The sequence below is a fragment of the Pyxicephalus adspersus genome, chromosome 3 (assembly GCF_032062135.1).
Source record: "Pyxicephalus adspersus chromosome 3, UCB_Pads_2.0, whole genome shotgun sequence".
Taxonomy (NCBI): Eukaryota; Metazoa; Chordata; class Amphibia; order Anura; family Pyxicephalidae; genus Pyxicephalus; species Pyxicephalus adspersus.
Window position 1 is genome coordinate 46,255,254 of NC_092860.1, and position 19,081 is coordinate 46,274,334.

Consider the following 19,081-nt stretch of genomic DNA (forward strand, 5'->3'; position numbering starts at 1 on the left):
TTGGAGTCATGCATGAGAAAGTAAGGAAGTAATTAGTAGGTCTTTGAAAGAGTGGAGAGGGTGGCTAGTAGAGTATTTGTGTATTACGTGGGAAAGTTAAGTGGGACAAGAACAGTGGAGTCATTTCAAAGCAAAGCACAGTAGTTTGATTTAATTTTAGGTGAAATGGAAACCAGCGTACAGATTTACAAAGAGAGGCAGCAAAAGAGGAGCGGTGGCCAGGATGGAGAAGTCTGGCTGCAGAATTCATGATATTTTTGTAGAGGGGAGAGTCTGGTTAGTGGCATGCCAGACAGTATGATATTGCAGTAGCCCATGCAAGAAATGATAGAACCATGTACCAGCAGTTTAGCTGTCTCTGGGGACAGAAAAGAATGTATTATAAAGATATTGTGCAGATAGCAGGGTCAGGACTTGGAGATGTTCTGAATGTAGGTGAGAGTGAAGAAAGGAGTGTGGAATCAATGGTGAAATTGCCGTTGGGGATGGACCAAATACCCTTGTTATAAACATTTAAAAAGATGTTAGGGGGAGAATTTAAAGGTAAGGAAGAGGTTTGGGGGGAATATGATACTTCTGTTTTATCCAGGTTAGGTTTCAGAAACCTGTCAGCCATGAATGATGACATGTCAAACAGGCTGGATGAAACTTTACCCAGGACTGATGAAGATAAGTTAGGGGTGTACTGATCCATTAATGAGCTACCTCTTCTCCCTCCATGATCCTAGCAGCCACCCCTGCTAACATCGAGACTACAATACACAAAGATATTTTTTGCTGAAATTGACTTTTTTTTTTTTTTTTTTACAGCAAATCCTTGTCCTGTACCATTTGTTATCCCAGAGAATGCAGTTGTGACAGAGACTGAGTTTTATGTAGGCCAGAAATTAACTATCAGATGTAGAAAGGGCTACCGACTTGTGGGCCAAGATATTATGACATGCAACCCCGATGAAACTTGGACAGAAGCCAAAGGCAGATGTGAAAGTAAGCTACTTTTTTTTACCATAAGATGTTTTTGTTAGGGAAATGTAGGTCAAAATTGTACTTAACAAATCACAAAGTAATTCATTTGATTAGAAAAATGGGTTCAGTTAAGCATTTGATTTACTTTTTGTGTTTGATATTCAAAAATAAGATGATCAACCTAAACTCTTGACAGTCAAAAATCCCTCTTGAAAATAAAACACATCTGGGGCTGCTCATATGGTATTCCTTCTCTCAAAAAAATTCTTGTGTAAATCTAGTATAATTTTGGTGCTATATAGTAAAGCAAGTTTATGCTGGTTTACAGTTTTTTAATATTTTAGTATAACCTTTTTTTTCTTAGAAATTTCTTGTGGACCTCCCACTCATGTTCCAAATGGAATGGTTCGTGGACTTTTCCACAATTATGGAGACATGGTGACATATTCTTGTTACAGTGGCTATATGTTAGAGGGATCAGTAAGAAGTGTTTGCCTGGAAAATCAGACATGGACTACACCACCATCCTGTAAAGGTAATACTGATATATATATACAGCATTCAGACCAAGGAGTTTTTATAACCCTGCTAGTTTGCCATGTCCCTCAATGTCTCCAAAAATCTACAGTTCTATTTTGTACAATACAATAATTTTTGTAATGTGGTCCCAATAATTTATATTACCTAAAATGTAGTTCTGATTTTCCAAAAAGGAAGGAAGCAAGACCCTTAAAGAAACTATTATCTATTACACCTTTTATGTGATTAAAATTGGGTGTCTGGTGCTACTAACTACCAAGCACTCTTTAAATGTTGAGGCTAAAAGGATAAAATTGGAGTGAATGTGTTTTTTATGTAGTGACATGACACCCCTGTAGAATATATTGTAGTTCTTGCTTCATTTATGTAGCATTTCTTTGTTAAAGTTTACATTTATTTAAGAATTAGATGATATTTTGGTATGAACACTGAATGGTTGAAAACCACCAGCATTTTTTATTTTTGGATACACTAAGTGGCATAATATCCCCAAACCTAAACATAAATATGCAGTTTAGAGTATCATGGGGTGCAAGTCTGCCACAGAGCTGGATGTCCACCTAGGAACTATTCTGATTCTGATCTGCTGACAGAACGGCAAAGAATGAGACAAAGGACCTGATTTATTTATGGTCCCCAAGACTGGAGAGGATAGACTATCTTGGGAGAACCTGGATGGTCCAGAAAACCTGGAATGGATCTGTTGCAGGATTGAAAACATTTGCTACTTTAAAGCAAATGATTTTTAAGAAACCCATGGCAGGTTTCCTGGATTTCCCAGGTTTTCATTACCCATGATAGTCTATCTTCTCGAGTCTTGAAGAGCTTTAATAAATCTGGCTCACAGAGTCTAAGCAGTTTTTAGGTTTTCCGTGGGGTGGTCAATTCCGAGGAGAATTTTTGGCCTCCCCCAAACAGGTCTGCTGTGTGTTATCTCAAAGAGTGGCAACTTGAGAGCAGCACAGTTTAGCACTCCAGCCCACATCTATCTGAGCCCTGTGGCTGGCTGGCTGGTTGCAGTAGATTTCAAGAAGGAAGTACATGAAACAAGAAGACTTATGCAGGACATGTAATATGCTCAATGGAGCAGAACTTCTTGCCATATGGCTCGATGACTGAACTATATTTTGTTTTACTTATTGCTGGAATAAACAGCATGTTTTTGGTTTAACCAAATGGACTTTGTCTCTTATGTCCACACTACATACAAGCAATCAGTGGAGGTGAAGGGTTTAAGACTAATCGCCAACATCTTTGTGGTTTCACCCAGCAGAGTGAATCTCCATCCAATGGTAATTGGCAGTATTGCAAGATTGACGATTTATCTGGCTTGGCTTATCCATTAAATGCACCTGTGCACCTGGGGATGCATGCAAAACAAGATGTGAGCCTGACATAAACTTAGTGATTGTATTAATTTTATTTCATCAGTATATTTAGTGCCAATTTTCCTCTTTTGCAAGTTGCATTGGAAGAAAATGCTAGGGTTTTGGTAACGCTATCAGGCATAAGACATTAAGTGAGTGTAATTGCATTTATTATTAATAATTGTAGCTTTGTGAAGCTAAGACTTTCCCGAAATAGGTTCACCACAACAGAGATTAAAAATATGTTCATGTTCTGATTTTCTTCAGCAGCCTGAAATATGATGGGCTGCTATGGGCTTCTGTGCTTTGCTCATTAGAGTTGCTTTTTGTATGGTATTATTGAGTAAGCCTATTAAACAGTATGTGCTGGAACTTTCTAAATAACATTTCCAGAAATGCCTAATGATTGTGATTGTGCATGGAATGGGTAACTTGCCATTTATTTTTATGACTATTTTTACATGTGTGTTTGCTTATCAGAAAATGAATAATATAGGAAAATGTAATTCCTTGTAAATCATGCAGTAAAAGTGTCCTCAGCAAATTTAATAAATACCATTCAATAAAAATGATAAGTGAACACTATAAAAACCTTTTTCCTCCACAGATAAAAGAATATGTTAAACTAACAAAAAGAGAGCAGCAAGGGATAAATATTCATCTTAAGAGAGTAATTTAATGTGTATCATTGTGTATGTATTATATAAAGACTGTCCTAAAAGTCTTTATTACCTGCAGGCTGAGGGATTCTGCAGAGAGTTGGCAATATAGCTGGATGTAAGTTACATTCAGTTTGAGTCTTCTAAGCTGTATAGCTTATGTTCTAGTTTATTGCACTGATATTCTAAGAACATTAATTTATATGGATCATCCCGCTGAATACATTTTTAGCAATCTAAGAGTTTGAAGATATCAAACAACCAATAAATAATATTGTTCATACAACATTTATTAATCCTAAAACTGTGGGCCCTGATATTAACTCATTTCCAATGGGATACATGTTATGTTTAGCACAGAAAAGTACTTTAAAAATAATGTTTTACAACTTTTAACCATCATCCCACCCCTCAACACATCTACATTGTCAGAACCCTTCATATTAGCAAGAAAGGATGGCAGTCACTAGTATGTGGGTTTTCACTACTGTTGAGCATTTGAAAAACAGCTGTCAGTTATTATAATATATATAGCAACAGTATGTGAATGTCCCTAGTCCATTAGCTTTATACTTATCAATTACTTACCTGTATCAATACCAGTAGGGTATACATATTTTTAGCATGTTCATTCCTCCTCGGTATGTATTATTTCTTATTCTATGCGCTGGACTGGATTTAGGAGTAGTTTTGGAGAGCATACATGGTTTTTGGATTTTTTGTTACTTAAATACCTTGATTTATACATTATTTATACATTATGGGACTCCCTAGCAATACTAGGATAAGGAGGCCTCTCGCTCACTACTTTGTATCCCCAAAGTAATTATTTTAGGGATACTAATTCATAATTATCTTTGTAGCAATCCTATAAAAGTGTGTAAATGTTTATTTGAAAAAAAGTTGTCCACTCAACTAGCCTTGTTTACCAACAAAAATGTATATTTGCCTCTTTTTAGAATAAAATGTCAACTGGAACTGCGAGGCAAAACCAAACAAACAGACAGATTCACCAACTGAATGTGTGTGTTTGTATTTAAAGCAGTTCAGACAGGGATCCCATACATACCTGGATCACTCAGGTTCCAGTGTACCATGAACCAGACTGGAAATTCACTGTTACTATGTTTGAGTCATTGCAAACTCCTAGGTCTTGTCATGAGCAGAAAATAAAATGCTGGCATTTTATTGTTTTTTTACTTCAGTGCCTAATCATGTGTATATTGTGGCATATATACGCGTATATTTAGGAACTAGGACAAAAAATACATGTTACATTCATCGATTGGAGAAAGTTAAAAAGCACAAAACCAGTTCTACAACTCCAGAATGACTTTATAAACATTTTCAGTTCTTCAGTTGCCAATTTAATTTTTTAATAAAAGTTTTTTACTAAAAGTGTAAGTCTTGGTGAAATAAACAAAAAATCATTCAGTACATTTCTTCATGCCAGTCAAGTGCATTTTCTATTCATTGTTACTAAATACAACTACCGTATTCTGCTCATCTCCTTCCCCCTTCCTGCTCCTGTCCTTCTCTTTTTGTCCATTGAACATTCAGGCAGAGCATTGAAAGACTTGAATATCCTACAAACTGTCAGAATATCTTTAGGACATAACAAGCATTCCCTGTGCTTTGGTTCAAAATATTTTCTGTGTTCTTGTAAATAGAAACTCTGAAGATTTTTTAAAACACCTATTTCTGTAGTCCTAGATTTTAAGGGAATAGCTTTCTAGCTCAAAGCTTTTATAGAAATGGCTGTATTATACAAATCATAACCCACTTTTTTACTGTATAATGTTTTGCCTCATTAAGGAATCAAGTGAAGTTAAACTCTTGACAGATATAAAATATTTAAGAGATACTTTACATTTTTATTTTTCATTGCCAGGTACAGTGTTCAGATGTTTCTCTGCCAGAAGTACTTGTATGTTAAAGTCTGGGTTTATGTACAGAAGACCTATGCATAATTGATTGCCTTATTCAAGAAATACCAGAGCTACCTTGGATTGCCTAAAATATTTAAAAGTTTTTTATTGTTAGGTTAAGCCATTAGTGTTGTTTTCTTCACACAGTTAAGTTTTCTGATGCAGAAAGTAGAAAACAGGCAAGTAGAAATCTGTGCAAGATTTTTACATCCTTATGATTGGCAAGTTCACAAGGCGTGCTCAAATTTACTAACTCCTACCTCATTTGACCCTACATTTAACATGCAATCAAAGGATTTGCAAAAGACTATATACGTAACATCCTATCTAACCCTTTTTCATTGTGGAATCTTACACATATATACAGACCAAGTAATGTCTTCTGGTCAAAGTAATGCTATATTACTTGGGAGCATTTTGCAATTAAAACATTGTGAGACATTGGCCCTAATTTATTAAAGCTCTCCAAGGCTGGAGAGAATACACTTTCAGAAGTGAAGCTGGGTGATCCAGAAAACATGGAACTGATTTTTACGGATATGTTTTGAATCCTGGACCAGATTCATTCCAGGTTTGCTGGATCACCCAGCTTCACTGATGAAAGTGTATTCCCCCCAGCCTTGGAGAGCCTTCATAAATCATGGTCATTGTATAGAAGAGTGATGTCAGATATCTCATATTAGCAGATTATTATAATATACAAATGCAAAAGAATTTTAGAGAGTAGGTATATAGGCCACTCTTGCACTTTGCTACCTAACAGTGTCATGTAATAAATGTTGTTGCCCCACAATGTTCAGTGATGATGGCTGTCTTCTTTCTGTGCTTCATGGTTTCTTCCTTTGACACCTATGACGGGGTGCTGAGAAGTTCCTGGCTTTGCCCAGAAAGAAGAGAGCCAGAGTCATGAAATAACACATTTATTCAACATATTCCTCCCTGAGACTAATTCACCTGGTACAGCGTAGTTGCAGCTTTTCTAGACCGTTCAAATAAAAGTCCTTTGGTTGGACCGCAAACCAGATCTCAGCAGCAGAAATTTCGTCAGAAATTTCCTCAAAACGTTGCCCCTTCAGGTGTTTCTTCAAATTCAGGAACAGATAATAGTCCCAACGGGCTAGGTCAGGTTAGTATGGGGGGGTTGGTGGACCAATTGGAGACCCAGGGTATTCAATTTGGGAGCCACAACATTGGACGTGTGCGCAGTTGCATTTTCCTGCAAAAAAAGGATCCCTTTGGTCAACTTTCCACGGCATTTCGTCTTAATTGCCTCCTTCAGCTGGTCCAGGAGGTTAGCATATTACTGCCCAGTCATACTAGAGCCCTAAGGTAGGTAGACCACCAACAGAATACCGTCTTTGTCCCAGGAAACGGACACCATGACTTTTTTGGCTGATTTATGGGTTCGGAACTTCTTCGGCCACAAGGACCCGCTGTGGGGCCATTCCTTTGACTGTTTCTTGGTTTCAGGATCATGGATGTGGAGCCTGCGCATGTCTAGGATAGTGGTCATAACAAACCCAACACGCTCCCGTGAAATGTCAAGTATCTGGGCTAATCTTCTTGCAGATATTTGCCGGTCCTCAATAATCAGCTAATGGACAGCATCGCAGGTTGCTGGGTCAGTTGAGGTTGGGGGGGGGCCCACTGCGGGGCTCATCTTCAACAGTGAAATGCCCAGTCTAGAAACGAGATATCCAGGTTTTGACAGTGCTGTAGGAAGGACACTTCTCCCCCAGCGTTTGTGACATCTCAGTGTGAATGTCCTTTGCTGACTTTCCTGGGAGATACAAAAATTTCATGATGGCCCGTAACTCCAATGACGTGAAACTTGCTTGAGCCTCTGCCATCACAGCTTCTCTCAAAGAAAACACAGTTTTAAGAATCACAAAGACCTGATATTTGCACAGTTACATACTAAGATATTAGGCTGTCATATGCTCGACACTCATTTTTCTATTTCATCTGGAAGGGGGCAAAGCCAGGAACTTCTCAGCACCCCTTCGTACATCAAATATGTTGGTGATAGAAACCACAGTGCATTTGTACCCTAATCCATGGTTCTGTGGAACCCTAGGATTCCTCCTTGATCCAGGAGCAATTTGTGTTTCTCAGTTTTACTTTATCCAATAAATGTTTTGGTTATCTGTCAGGGCGACATTCTTCCTACTGATCACCCCGCTAATATATTATGAGTTTTCGATATAGTCATTTAGGTCTTTGGGGAACTCCTGCTATACATTTATTTCAAGGGTTCTCCCAATTTAGAAAAGTGGGAAAACTCTACTTTAAACTCCAACTTTAATATGGGTTTTAGGTTTGGAATGTCATCATATTTTGTAATAGCCTCCCTCAGGACAGGTAAGTATGTACTGTCTCTCTTAGGGGATGGTAATTACCTATTACTTGGACCAGCAGTTGCCAACTGGTGGTTTGTGGACCACTGGGGGTTCGTGAGAAAACTTTAGTGGTCTGCAGAAAAACTCTGCTAAAAGACATCTGTCAAAGCAATTAAAACTCGGTACCGGCTTGAAAAAAAAAACGACTCTCCGTCTTGCAGTAATGTCATTGGAGCCAAAAATCCATAAACTTTTTTCAAACAAGCAGAAACAAGTATCACACTAAAAATGTGTAATACTGAACCTCCCCAGTGGTAAGCCCCAGTGTGACTTGGGTAAAAAAAAAACAAGCTGAAAGCGGTAACCCTTGAGCCACACTTGGGGAAGTTAAAAAAGTAAAAATTGAACACAAACCCGGTCCCATCAGCGTCCTCCAGTGCCTGCCCATCCTCTGGCCTTGTCCTCTTTCTTGATCTGTCCCCCGGTAAGTGCGTCTATGTTCCCCGGGAGTTCCTGGTAACGTCGGTGCGTACAGCCGTTGCTAGAGGCATGGCGGGAAATTCAAATTTTTTTGTATTGCATTCAATACAAAATAACTGTATTGAATGCAATACACTGAATTTATATGTCTAAAAGCAGTACATGGTCTTTCATGAAAATTTATTTTACAGTAAAATATAATAGAATGAGTATTATAAAGTTTGAAACACAAAATAATATCAATGTTTATTATTAAATTTAATAATAAATGTCATTTTATAAATTTAGTAGTCCGTGAGGTCTGAAAGGTTGGTGATCACTGACTTAGACCTTTTGAGCTTACTTTAAAGTGGACCTATATTAAAATGTTATTATAAAGCAAAGTTAACAGTTTTTAATGAAAGTGTAAATAAAGAACAACAACAGTGTAAACAGCTAAATATACTTGGGGAAAATCCTGTTTTAGGCTTCCTTTAGTACTGAATCCATGTGTAAAGGTTTGGGGTTTAGGTCATTCTATAGTAAAAGGATGAGCCAGTTTGAACTCATCTGTATATTTTAAGTGATTTTAGAAAACAGAGCTAAAAGCTGCATCAGAAAAAAGTTGCTGTACAATTTCTAAATATCCACAGGGAACTACTATATACGATGCACTGATTCTGAATTTTCTACACACAATTGTTTTTTAAAAACAGATATATAGCTATTGTATTCTTATCTAATATTTCCAAATTATAAACAAGGTATGTGTAATGTACACGTAAGGCAGTTCAGTGCTTCTTTTACAGAAAACACAGCTTCAGTTTTTAGTTATATGTAAATATAGTTTTTATAAGTGTATTATTATTTTATAAACATTTCTTTTTTACTTTTTTCTTCAAAGCTGTGTGCAGGTTTCCTTGTCAAAATGGTGGAGTATGCGAAAGACCAAATGCATGTTCATGTCCTGACGGATGGATGGGACGGCTCTGTGAAGAACGTATGTAATAGAATTTTTTTCATTATAATTGGCTATGTTATGTCTGTTATAACAAGTGCGTTGGGGTTCTTTACAGAGTGTGTATGGTCCTCTACATTTCTCATCATTATAGATGGGTATGTGTTCATTAATAAAGTTGGTCAACCTGCTACTAATAATTTCTATCATAATAAAGTGCTACATTTTACTTATGAAGCAGATATTACAAAACACCTTCAGTGGTATTCGTTAGAGATCAAAAAGGAGCAAATATATTGTTATTGTATTTCTATTGTAAAAGAATAAATGTTTAAATTATTTATATTCAATAGCTAGCAGATAAATGTAACAGATTACAAAATGAGAAGAATTTTAAAAGAAGTTTAAAAAGGTTAATCATCAATACTATTGTAGCATTCTTTAAAAGCAATGTTCAAATTCTAATCTCCACCTCAATTATAAATCTTTCCTTGTAACAAATATACTAAAATTACATCATATCAGTAGTATAAATTTCCTTCTAGAGAGAGAAGGCTGAAGTTGGAGAAGATATTTACAGGATGTTGGAACTATTAATAAAAAGCAGATTCAGTTTTAAATACAATTTATTACGGCAATGTTCATGAATGTTTTTTTTCTGCTCTAGGAGAGACAATGCACTAAACCTGTAACAACACAAAATTTTTTTTGGCAAAAAAAGGGGAAAGAGGAGAGAACCAATCCCACGGATATATAGCATCAAGGATACACAGATCAAAGGGAAAGAAAAATAGCGTCTCTTTAAGGCAAGGAGAATTCTAACGTTACTTAAAATACTTTATTTTATCCACTAAAATGTATATTATACAACGCATTGAATATAAAATGTCTATGCCATTTTCGGCCATAGTTCTACTAAAACATTCTCACATATGCATTGTCCAAAGATAGGTAAATAATGTGTTTAAGGTCTCCCCTGACGCGTTTCGCCCCAAACGGGCACCCTCAGGGGATTATTGAGAATCCATAAATTCAGTCTTATAATCTTAGTACCGCAAATACACAGTTTCTGATAAACTATTTTTGATTTTTTGATATTAACCGTAACCTTTGCCAATTTGAATTAAAAAATTTTTTGGACCCTCTACCTACAGAACAATCAAGGATCCCAGGGTATTATCTTATCTTATTTTTGTTTGAACCTCTTACATTTTCCCTTTCCAAGGTCAATATACTGGGTGAGTCAATGCTAGATATAAACATTTATGTATTCATGTATTTGCGGTACTAAGAATATAAAACTGAACTTATGGAGTACGTTTGTCAGCATAAATGTATTTGTATATTATTCTTTCAAAGTCTCAATAATCCCCTGAGGAAGCCTGTCTGGGGCGAAACCCATCGGGCGAGACCTTAATTACATTATTGACCTAGCTTTGAACACTATATATGTGAGAATGTTTTAGTAAAACTATGGCCTAAATGGCATAGACATTTACACTCAATGCGTTGTATAAATATATTTTAATGAATAAAATAAAGTATTTTAAGTAACGTTAGAATTCTCCTTGCCTTAAAAAGCCGCTATTTTTCTTTCCCTTTGATCTGTGTATCACAAAAAATGTTTTGCCAAAAAGAGTTGCAATCATATGTATTAAACTGATCACAGTTTTAAACTTGTATTGACTGTCTTTCTTTTAATTTTTTTTAAAAGTGAAATCAATGCTGAATTCCCGAGAGATCTACACATATTACAAATCACATCTACATTGTCAATAACAAATGACTTTGTATTGTGGCAAGATATGTTGAAGGACAGAGCAGCAATGTATTTTACAGCTATAAACTTCTCAGTTGCATCATTTCTTAGCAATGATTTAAGCATGAAGTGACATATCGCAAAGGTTGCAGTAAACTATTTTAGAAGTGATACTTCATGAGAAGGGAGCTGCAAACGATTTGGGAACAGGCAAATCAATGACTACAGTACAAAATCTAGATTTATTGCAAGTGAAGGCTTGAAACTCAACATAACTGGGATTTACTGAAGCAAAAGTCTCCCTTATTTATGAATGTTTGTGTTTTTTTTTTTTCATTGACTGAATGTAAAATGTATAAATGAAGTTAGGTTTTCATGCTATGTATATAAAGAGCTATCTAGTGCACCTGTAAAAAAGATGTTTTAGGCTTTTAGATTTTTGGGTAGTGCTGATTTTTAAAGGTGCCAAAACACCATTAGGCTATGGAGCTTATTTGTAGGCAAGTATTGGAAACTGGAATAATAATGATAGAAAGATACCTGTATTGTAGCCCCAAGCCTGCCATAGGGTTTGATACCACCGAGGCTAACCCACTGATACTTTGATGATGGTGCATTTAAGTATTCTAGGTTTCTAGGAATACTAGGAATACTTTCATTCTAGGAATGAAGAGAACTTTTGGAGAACTGAGATCAGCTACTTACCTGACTACAGTTGTCCACATGCTTCATCTGTTTAGGCATTAATATAGTTATTCATCAAGATTTCACAGTAAAGGTGAAAAGCAGTCAAAGTTTATGAAGGGGTCTATCTAATTATGCCCAGGCCCCAAAATCCTATTGCTTGTCAGCTTACCCCTTCTTATAGTCAAGCACAAGTATCTGTGTTTTAAAGACTATAGCCTCTATAAACAATGATGTGCAACTTCAATATTTGATATTAATCTTGAAAGTTCTATCTAGAGATTCAATAAACATGTGCAGTTTAGCAATTATTTATATTTAATCTACATAATTATTATTGAATTTGATAACGTTTCTTGTAAGAGTTCTGTTATTCATCATATTCCCTAGATGCCACCATACAATAATTATTAGGTAAGAAATATTGTAAAATTTACTAAGAAAAATCTAAATTGTATAAATGTAATTTAGAAAAAAAAAAGCCTTTGCTAGCATTTATCAATGTATTTTTAAGTATAGTGTTTGCCACCATTTAGGGAAGCATGACATTTTACTTTTATAGATTTTTGAGGGCTTCTAGTGTTGCTGTTGAAACTTTGGTCAAGGGAGGAGGTTGAGTAGGCACCAACTTTGGGAATATGTGCCAAGTGAAAACTTTTGGGCAATAGGGAAACTCTATCCACTGAAACCAGTGCTCAATGCAGGACCACAGACAGGGTTTCAATGAAATGTAAGCATTGAGCTGCAGAGTTCAGAGTTCAGCTGAAATTTGGACATTCCTGGAACCAACAAATGTAAAAGTTTAGTAATTAGTTAGAATAAGAAATATATTTTTTAAAATTATCTTTCTAGAAATTAGTATGAAGTACCACATACCCCTGTAATTATTCCCAAAAGTTAATGAGTGCTGATCTGAGTGCCCCTCTAATTAAAACTCCTACAACCATTGAAGAGTCAAGTTGTGAGGAAAAAGTCCTGTGCCTCAACTATGCTACCCCTCTACTATTGAGGGAAGGCATGGAGTCTTATGTAGACATCTAAAGATTTAGGTTTAAATGCTTAGGAGGACTACACATTTTTTTTTACAAAAACGTAACATATTTTATGTCTTCCATGTATCCTAATTTAAAGGTTTTCTTCCTTAATAGACTCTAATGGTAATTGGATTCAAGAAATCTAGGGTCACAAAAAGTTTTCAAGCATTTTAGTCAAATATAGCATTTTATATACCTTTAAACAAAGAAATTAGCTGACAAAGCTTTTTTTCATTTATTTACTATTATTTACTGGGGAAGGGCTTAAAGACAGTTTTATAATAATAAAAAACATTTTATAAAATAAAAATATTTTATAATCATAAAATAAAAGGTAATAAGACCCAATTGGACTTGGATAACATGCCTATAGGAATATCTTTTTAGGAATTAAAACTACTCTTTCTCAGACATTTATTATAGCTTATATGTTTTGACTTTCCCTAAATATTAAGTAAAGTAATCATCCATCCATATTTCTTTCCTTTTAAATAGAGTGGGGAAGGATGGGATTCTTATTAGGTGTCTACTAATAAAGATTTCTTTACAAATACTGACATGGTTACAATAGTTTCACTGGACAAAAAATGAAAAAGAATTTGCAAAAGAGACATGAACAGCATCTAAAAGCTGAAGAGGTTTTTTACCTTCCTCTAATTTTCTACAAAAATACATTGGTATTGGTGATTATGCTGCTCCTGAAGATTTTCTCTTACTGTCTGTCTGGTCATACTATTACAATGATAGTAAATAAGGAGAAATAAGGAGCCCTAGATAGCAGTAAAACAACAGGGGTTCTGATTTTTACAAAGTTTTGGCAGGACATGTACCTTCATAGACTTTTTTTCTGACTGATTTGGCCTAAAGCCACACACATTGATAGCAGTAAAGAATACAGCAATTTTTTTTCGATAAATGCAAACTGTTACAGCACTTTCCTTATAAGCTTTGCAGTGCATTAAGGCTGTGATCAGCAACCTGGGAATATGAGAATATGTCATCAAGTTTTTCTAACTCTTACTTGTGTCCTTCCCATAACAACTTAAGAGCAACATCACCTGCTATGTTTTCATTAACGCCTGTGATCAAAAGACGTTGTATATCATTCCACAAGGATAATGGAGTAAAAGGCTTGTCACTACAATGACATGACCAAAAATAGTGACCTTGCAAGGTTCCTTAACAAGCATCATGACAGGTGTATGGTTGGAAATTGTTAGGTTATGTTCCTTTGCTTCCATGTAAGAAGGGAAATGGTCCACAAAGGCTTTAGAACAACTTTAAGACAAGCCATTGTACATTAAATGACCTAAATACTTTTAATAGATGTTTCTTAATGGAAACCAATTTCACTTATTTCAAGAGTAGAATTATGGTTTTCTCAGAGGGACTTTAATAACAGCACCACTTTCACTATGTTTCTGATAACAAAAACACATCCATTGTAATAGCATGCCCGCTTGTAGTTGAAATTTTGCAGTTTTACTTACAGTATAGAGATTTTAAAACCTTTATTGATTCCAGCAGATAATAGCAAATAGTATCAAAAGATGCATTTATGTACTATCCTACTCAGCTCTATGCATTTTACTCCACATGTCAGTGTATTAGCTTTTAATTGTTTTGTTTTCTAAATATTCTTTTGTTAAATTAACAATTTTAGTGATTTTCCTTATATTTTTACCAATAAAACAGTGAATAGGAAAAGATTACAGCAGGTGTTGCTGGGTTAAATAAATATAATATTAACAGTCTGCTTTTTTGTGTAGCGATTTGTATTCTACCATGCCTAAATGGTGGCCGTTGTACAGCTCCTTACAAATGTGAATGTCTGAATGGATGGACTGGATCTCGCTGTCATCTTGGTGAGCACCTTTGTTTATGGTTCTGCTTTGTAATGTACATATGTTTACCTGTACCTAGGCATTTATCTGTTCATCCATGATAAACTCAAAAATATATTCATCTTAAGAAAATAAAGAAAAACATGCCTAACAAAATGCTGTAAAATAGCATGACAGTACACAGAGCATGTATAGCCCTCCCCTTTACCTTCACAAACCATTCCTGACAAATACTAGCTGTAAAAATAACAGGCAGGACGTGCTCTGTAAACACAGCAACTGTTGGAGCTACCTCTGTAATAAAGACAGACTTACTGGCACAGTGTTTATAAATATCCTTCATTCCCGGGGTACTAGATATACAAAGAATCTTTACAGATCAAAGATATGAACGCCCATTTTTATTATTGTTCAAAACATACAATATAGTTAGCATTTACTATAAAATATGTGCTTGTGTCTAAGTAATTCTACGTAACAAGTCGGTTTCAAGAAGTGTATTTGAGCTCTTACCCTTATTCTACCCTAATCGGTCCTGACTGACTCCTTCATCTCCTTAGCTGATGTTTTTCCAATTATGCATAATTACTCTTTTTCGTTTTTATTTGGTTTGTTCATTTTTTTGCATATTACATATCATAATTATAGGGCTCAATTTATAAAACAGGGGAACAGACATTTTTCCTTTGGGAACCCTCCATGTCCATGATTTATTGGCAGTAACTGATTCCCACCAGGGAATGTTTAGGAGAATGTCAGATTCCCTGTTTTATAAATAGATCCCCTAGTGTTATTTTACATATGAAAAATTATACCATAAAATGTATATCTTAACTGACACTGATAATGAATTAAAAGGTGCCTTTTTCTTTGTCCTAAAACAGATGTATGTAATACTAATATATAATATATAAAGTTAATATAAAGTTATTTTAAACTAAACAGGACCATAGCAGCAATGTAAAAATTGCTCTGATCCATGGGGGAATTTTCACTTGCAAGAGATAAAGTGATTAAACACGCATCTTTTTAAGACAACTGTTAGTTATTGTACTTGTCCATTGCAGTAAAAATATAGCCTAATTACTATGCAAATGTATTATTCTATTATTGACATTATTCTGTATACATTAATGCGCTTCTGTGAGCTTCGGGTATTTCTCTTACATATCTGTAATGTTTCTATATGACACAGAAATAGTGTGTGTGTTTTTATAAATATCTTCTCATATAGATTAGGTATTTCCACCAAATACTACAGTAATTCTATAACAAATTATTGTGTTACAGCTGTGTGTCAAACACCATGTCAAAATGGCGGCCGATGTGTGAGACCAAATAGGTGCAACTGTCCTCCAAGTTGGTCAGGATCTGACTGTTCTAGGTATGTATTTTATCTTTCTACTGTACATCACATCTAAGAAAAATGCTACCTAGTTTCCCTGATCCAAATTCAAAATCCAAAAGTCCAAATAATTAGCTGTTTTTATAGGACATATAATTCATGGCTTTTTTAACAATAGCTGTGAGCCACATAGGGTTTTTTTAGCCTCTTAAACCTATAGTGACTAACTACTACTAGATAATAATATAATAATATATACTAGAGATAATATGTCCTGGATACTTAAGAACTTTCAGAGACATTTTAATTGTGTATTAAGCTCTTCGCTTGAACTAAAACCTTCATTTTTCACAAATAGATACATTTTTCGAGAATCATAATATTATACAGCACAACAGGGCAATGTATATTTATGTGGTCATCATAAATCCACTCATTTTTGATCAAAGTGCTTCATTTTATCTGCAGGCATTGAATTGCCACTGGAGTGTATGTATGCTTATTAGAGGGGTAGGGGTCCTTTTCCAGGATCAAAGAGATTTATGCATCTCTGGAAAAAATAAGATAGAGCAGGTAGACATTTTTTTCAGATTTCGATAAATATCTAGTATATGAAAAAAGCGTGTCTTCCTTTTGGTTTCTTTACTGTATTGTGGGTATTGACATATAAAACTGCCATTGCAGGCATACTTTTAAGGGCAACTTCAGACTTGAATTTAACCTCAGCTTTCTATATTGGGCTCAAATTTGCTCCCAGCCGTTCTCATTTACCTGAGTAATGCCAGTAAATAGGAAATGTTTTGTGCAGCCATTTTAAAGCAGCTGCTGTTGCGGTTTCTGGATGTGAATTTTTTGGCAGCAAAACCGCACTCAACCCAACTCAACTGAACTACAAAGCAACTGTCAAACACTGTGGTTGACACTAAAAACTGTATAGTAGTATATATATATATATACTATATATAGTATAGGGGAGTCTGGGAGTGGCTAAACATGAAGTATTTGACAGCAAATCTGAAAGGAATTCTAGTTGCCTGACTTTCTTTAGATGTAATTCTTTGTTAAGCTGCTGGCTTGGTTCAAACATACAGGCAGCAAATGAGAACTCCTGATGATACAAAGTGCTAAATGCTTTGGAAGAGCATCTCAACCAAGCAACTAACTTTTTTAGAAGGGAAGGGCAGCAAATGTGTTTTTATTTTAGAACAGGTTTTTATTAAAGGACATCATTACAGCAGCTGCAAAGGATGTATCATCAGGAGCCAGGGGATGTGCCAGTGCAGGGAAGACAGGGACCCATCTATTGCTGTGGAAGCTCAGCATCTTACAGCTTTTTCAAAGAATGAAAATACCATGAATGAAAAAGTCACTATTCTCTTTTCTAGTGCAATGCATGGTCTTCATACTCTTCAGGAATGCTGTCCATTATAGTGTGGGCAACACACTGTACTCTGAGCAAACTTAAAAAACTTGCTCTTGACCTTTTCTGAACTTGTTCTCCAGTTAGTTGTTAACTAACCTTTGTTATCAATTCTCCTCTGCCACTGCTGACAGCCCAGTAAATCATTCATAAACTTTGGTTCCTTTGTAATGAGTCATTTTCTCTTGCAGTCACTGCTTTGAGACTCCACTTCGTAAAGGTTTAGCAGAAGTCTGTGTGAAATAAACACCATGATACAGAACAGAAAACTTCAACATAGGCAGGGGACTTCTCAGCTCACAATAATGCCTCTCTCACACTGTATCAGCATATTCCTAAATAGGCTGTTTTTGCATGAAAACCACATTAGGAAACTCACACACATTCAGTTAAGATTAAATCACTACAGCAATTAGTTGATAGGGAAGGGCTAGGACAGCACAGATGGCGAGGAGTGGGCTTAATCATCCTTGTAGTGAATCAGACATAAAATGGGGCTTGCTCAACATATGTGATGCAGGTTATCATTTTTGTTATGTGGAAGTTACAGTATGCAGGGGAGAGAACTAGCTACAAGTGTGCAATAAAAAATGAAAAAACAGAATTTAGCTTTAACAGGATGTATTAAAACAGTATTAAGGAAACCTGTTTTGCAGCTCTGTTTGCAAATTTAAATCTAGTAACTGGTGGGATAAAAGCTGTACAAGGTCTGTGGTTTTTCACTTTGGATGCACAAAGCCCTTTTATATATTATGAGGTTGAAACAATGATAGAAACTGCCTTACTTTTTTGTGTGCTTTAATTTATTTTTGAGTATAATTTGTAATTCTTTTTGATGTACCACATCCGTAGTTTTAATCACATCCTAACCGCTTCTCCCTTTTTTTGTTTCCTTCAGGAAAAGAAAAAATGGGTTTTCTCCTTTCTAGCCGTAAATTGATTTTGTCACACAAAAGAAACTCTATTTTTCCCAGGATCTGATCTGGAGTTCATTTTAATTCAAATTTGAGTGCCATAATGTGATATATTTTCTTATGCTTGTGTATTTTTTAAGGTTCATCTGTATTTTCATATACAAATGTATGTAATAATAATATGCTGCTCAAGGTTGAATGTTAAATGAAGATGGTTAGTGTATATATTTTCCTCCAGTGTTGCGGTTCATCTAAATACTACGTGTGTTTATATGTACTTTACTGCCTAAGGTAACTATAAGGAATATACTTGTGATGGCACATAACTTGCAACCCAAACATAAGTATGGTGAAAAACGATCAGTGTTTACTTAAGTTAATATATCTGTTATTTTATTGTTAATTGAAAACCAAAATCAGCACAAAACCTGTTTGTTTTTTATTGTTTTTATGTGTTGTTGATATCATTTATCCTAAGAAACAATACACATTTTATAATAAAAAGACAGAACTCTTTTTTGTTTATGGGATTTGGTTATTTGCATTGCTTTCGCCAAATATAATATGTTGCTTAATATTACAGTAAAGGTCCCTATTTAAAAGCCAGATATAAACATTGTGGCTTTACCAAAAGGCTCATTTATAAAGCACACTGATAAAATTCACAAATAATATATTACATTTGGGACTCGAATGCAGGGAAAATCCTATTCATTTTTAAAAGATTACTTTTTATAAATTACAAATATAATGCAGATGAAGTATGAAGTGAAATCCAATTTAAATTGTACCCTAAATGTGTTTTCAAACAAGCTGCTCCATTCCACCTTCTTATTCCTCCCCAGAATATACAACATCAGATCTA

General features: G+C 35.2%; 1 protein-coding gene across 1 annotated transcript in view; it reads left to right on the forward strand.

Annotated features, from left to right (window-relative positions):
* The window catches only part of SVEP1 (sushi, von Willebrand factor type A, EGF and pentraxin domain containing 1), a gene marked incomplete at its 5' end in the record, with an annotated part of 170,821 nt that extends 152,089 nt beyond the window's left edge, over nt 1-18,732 (forward strand). The window contains 6 exons of the mRNA XM_072406782.1: nt 811-987; nt 1,331-1,501; nt 9,163-9,258; nt 14,463-14,558; nt 15,828-15,921; nt 18,201-18,732. Of these exons, the coding sequence (XP_072262883.1) occupies nt 811-987; nt 1,331-1,501; nt 9,163-9,258; nt 14,463-14,558; nt 15,828-15,921; nt 18,201-18,231 (665 nt within the window). The remainder of the gene's footprint in view (nt 1-810; nt 988-1,330; nt 1,502-9,162; nt 9,259-14,462; nt 14,559-15,827; nt 15,922-18,200) is intronic.
* Nucleotides 18,733-19,081: the final 349 nt, after the last annotated feature.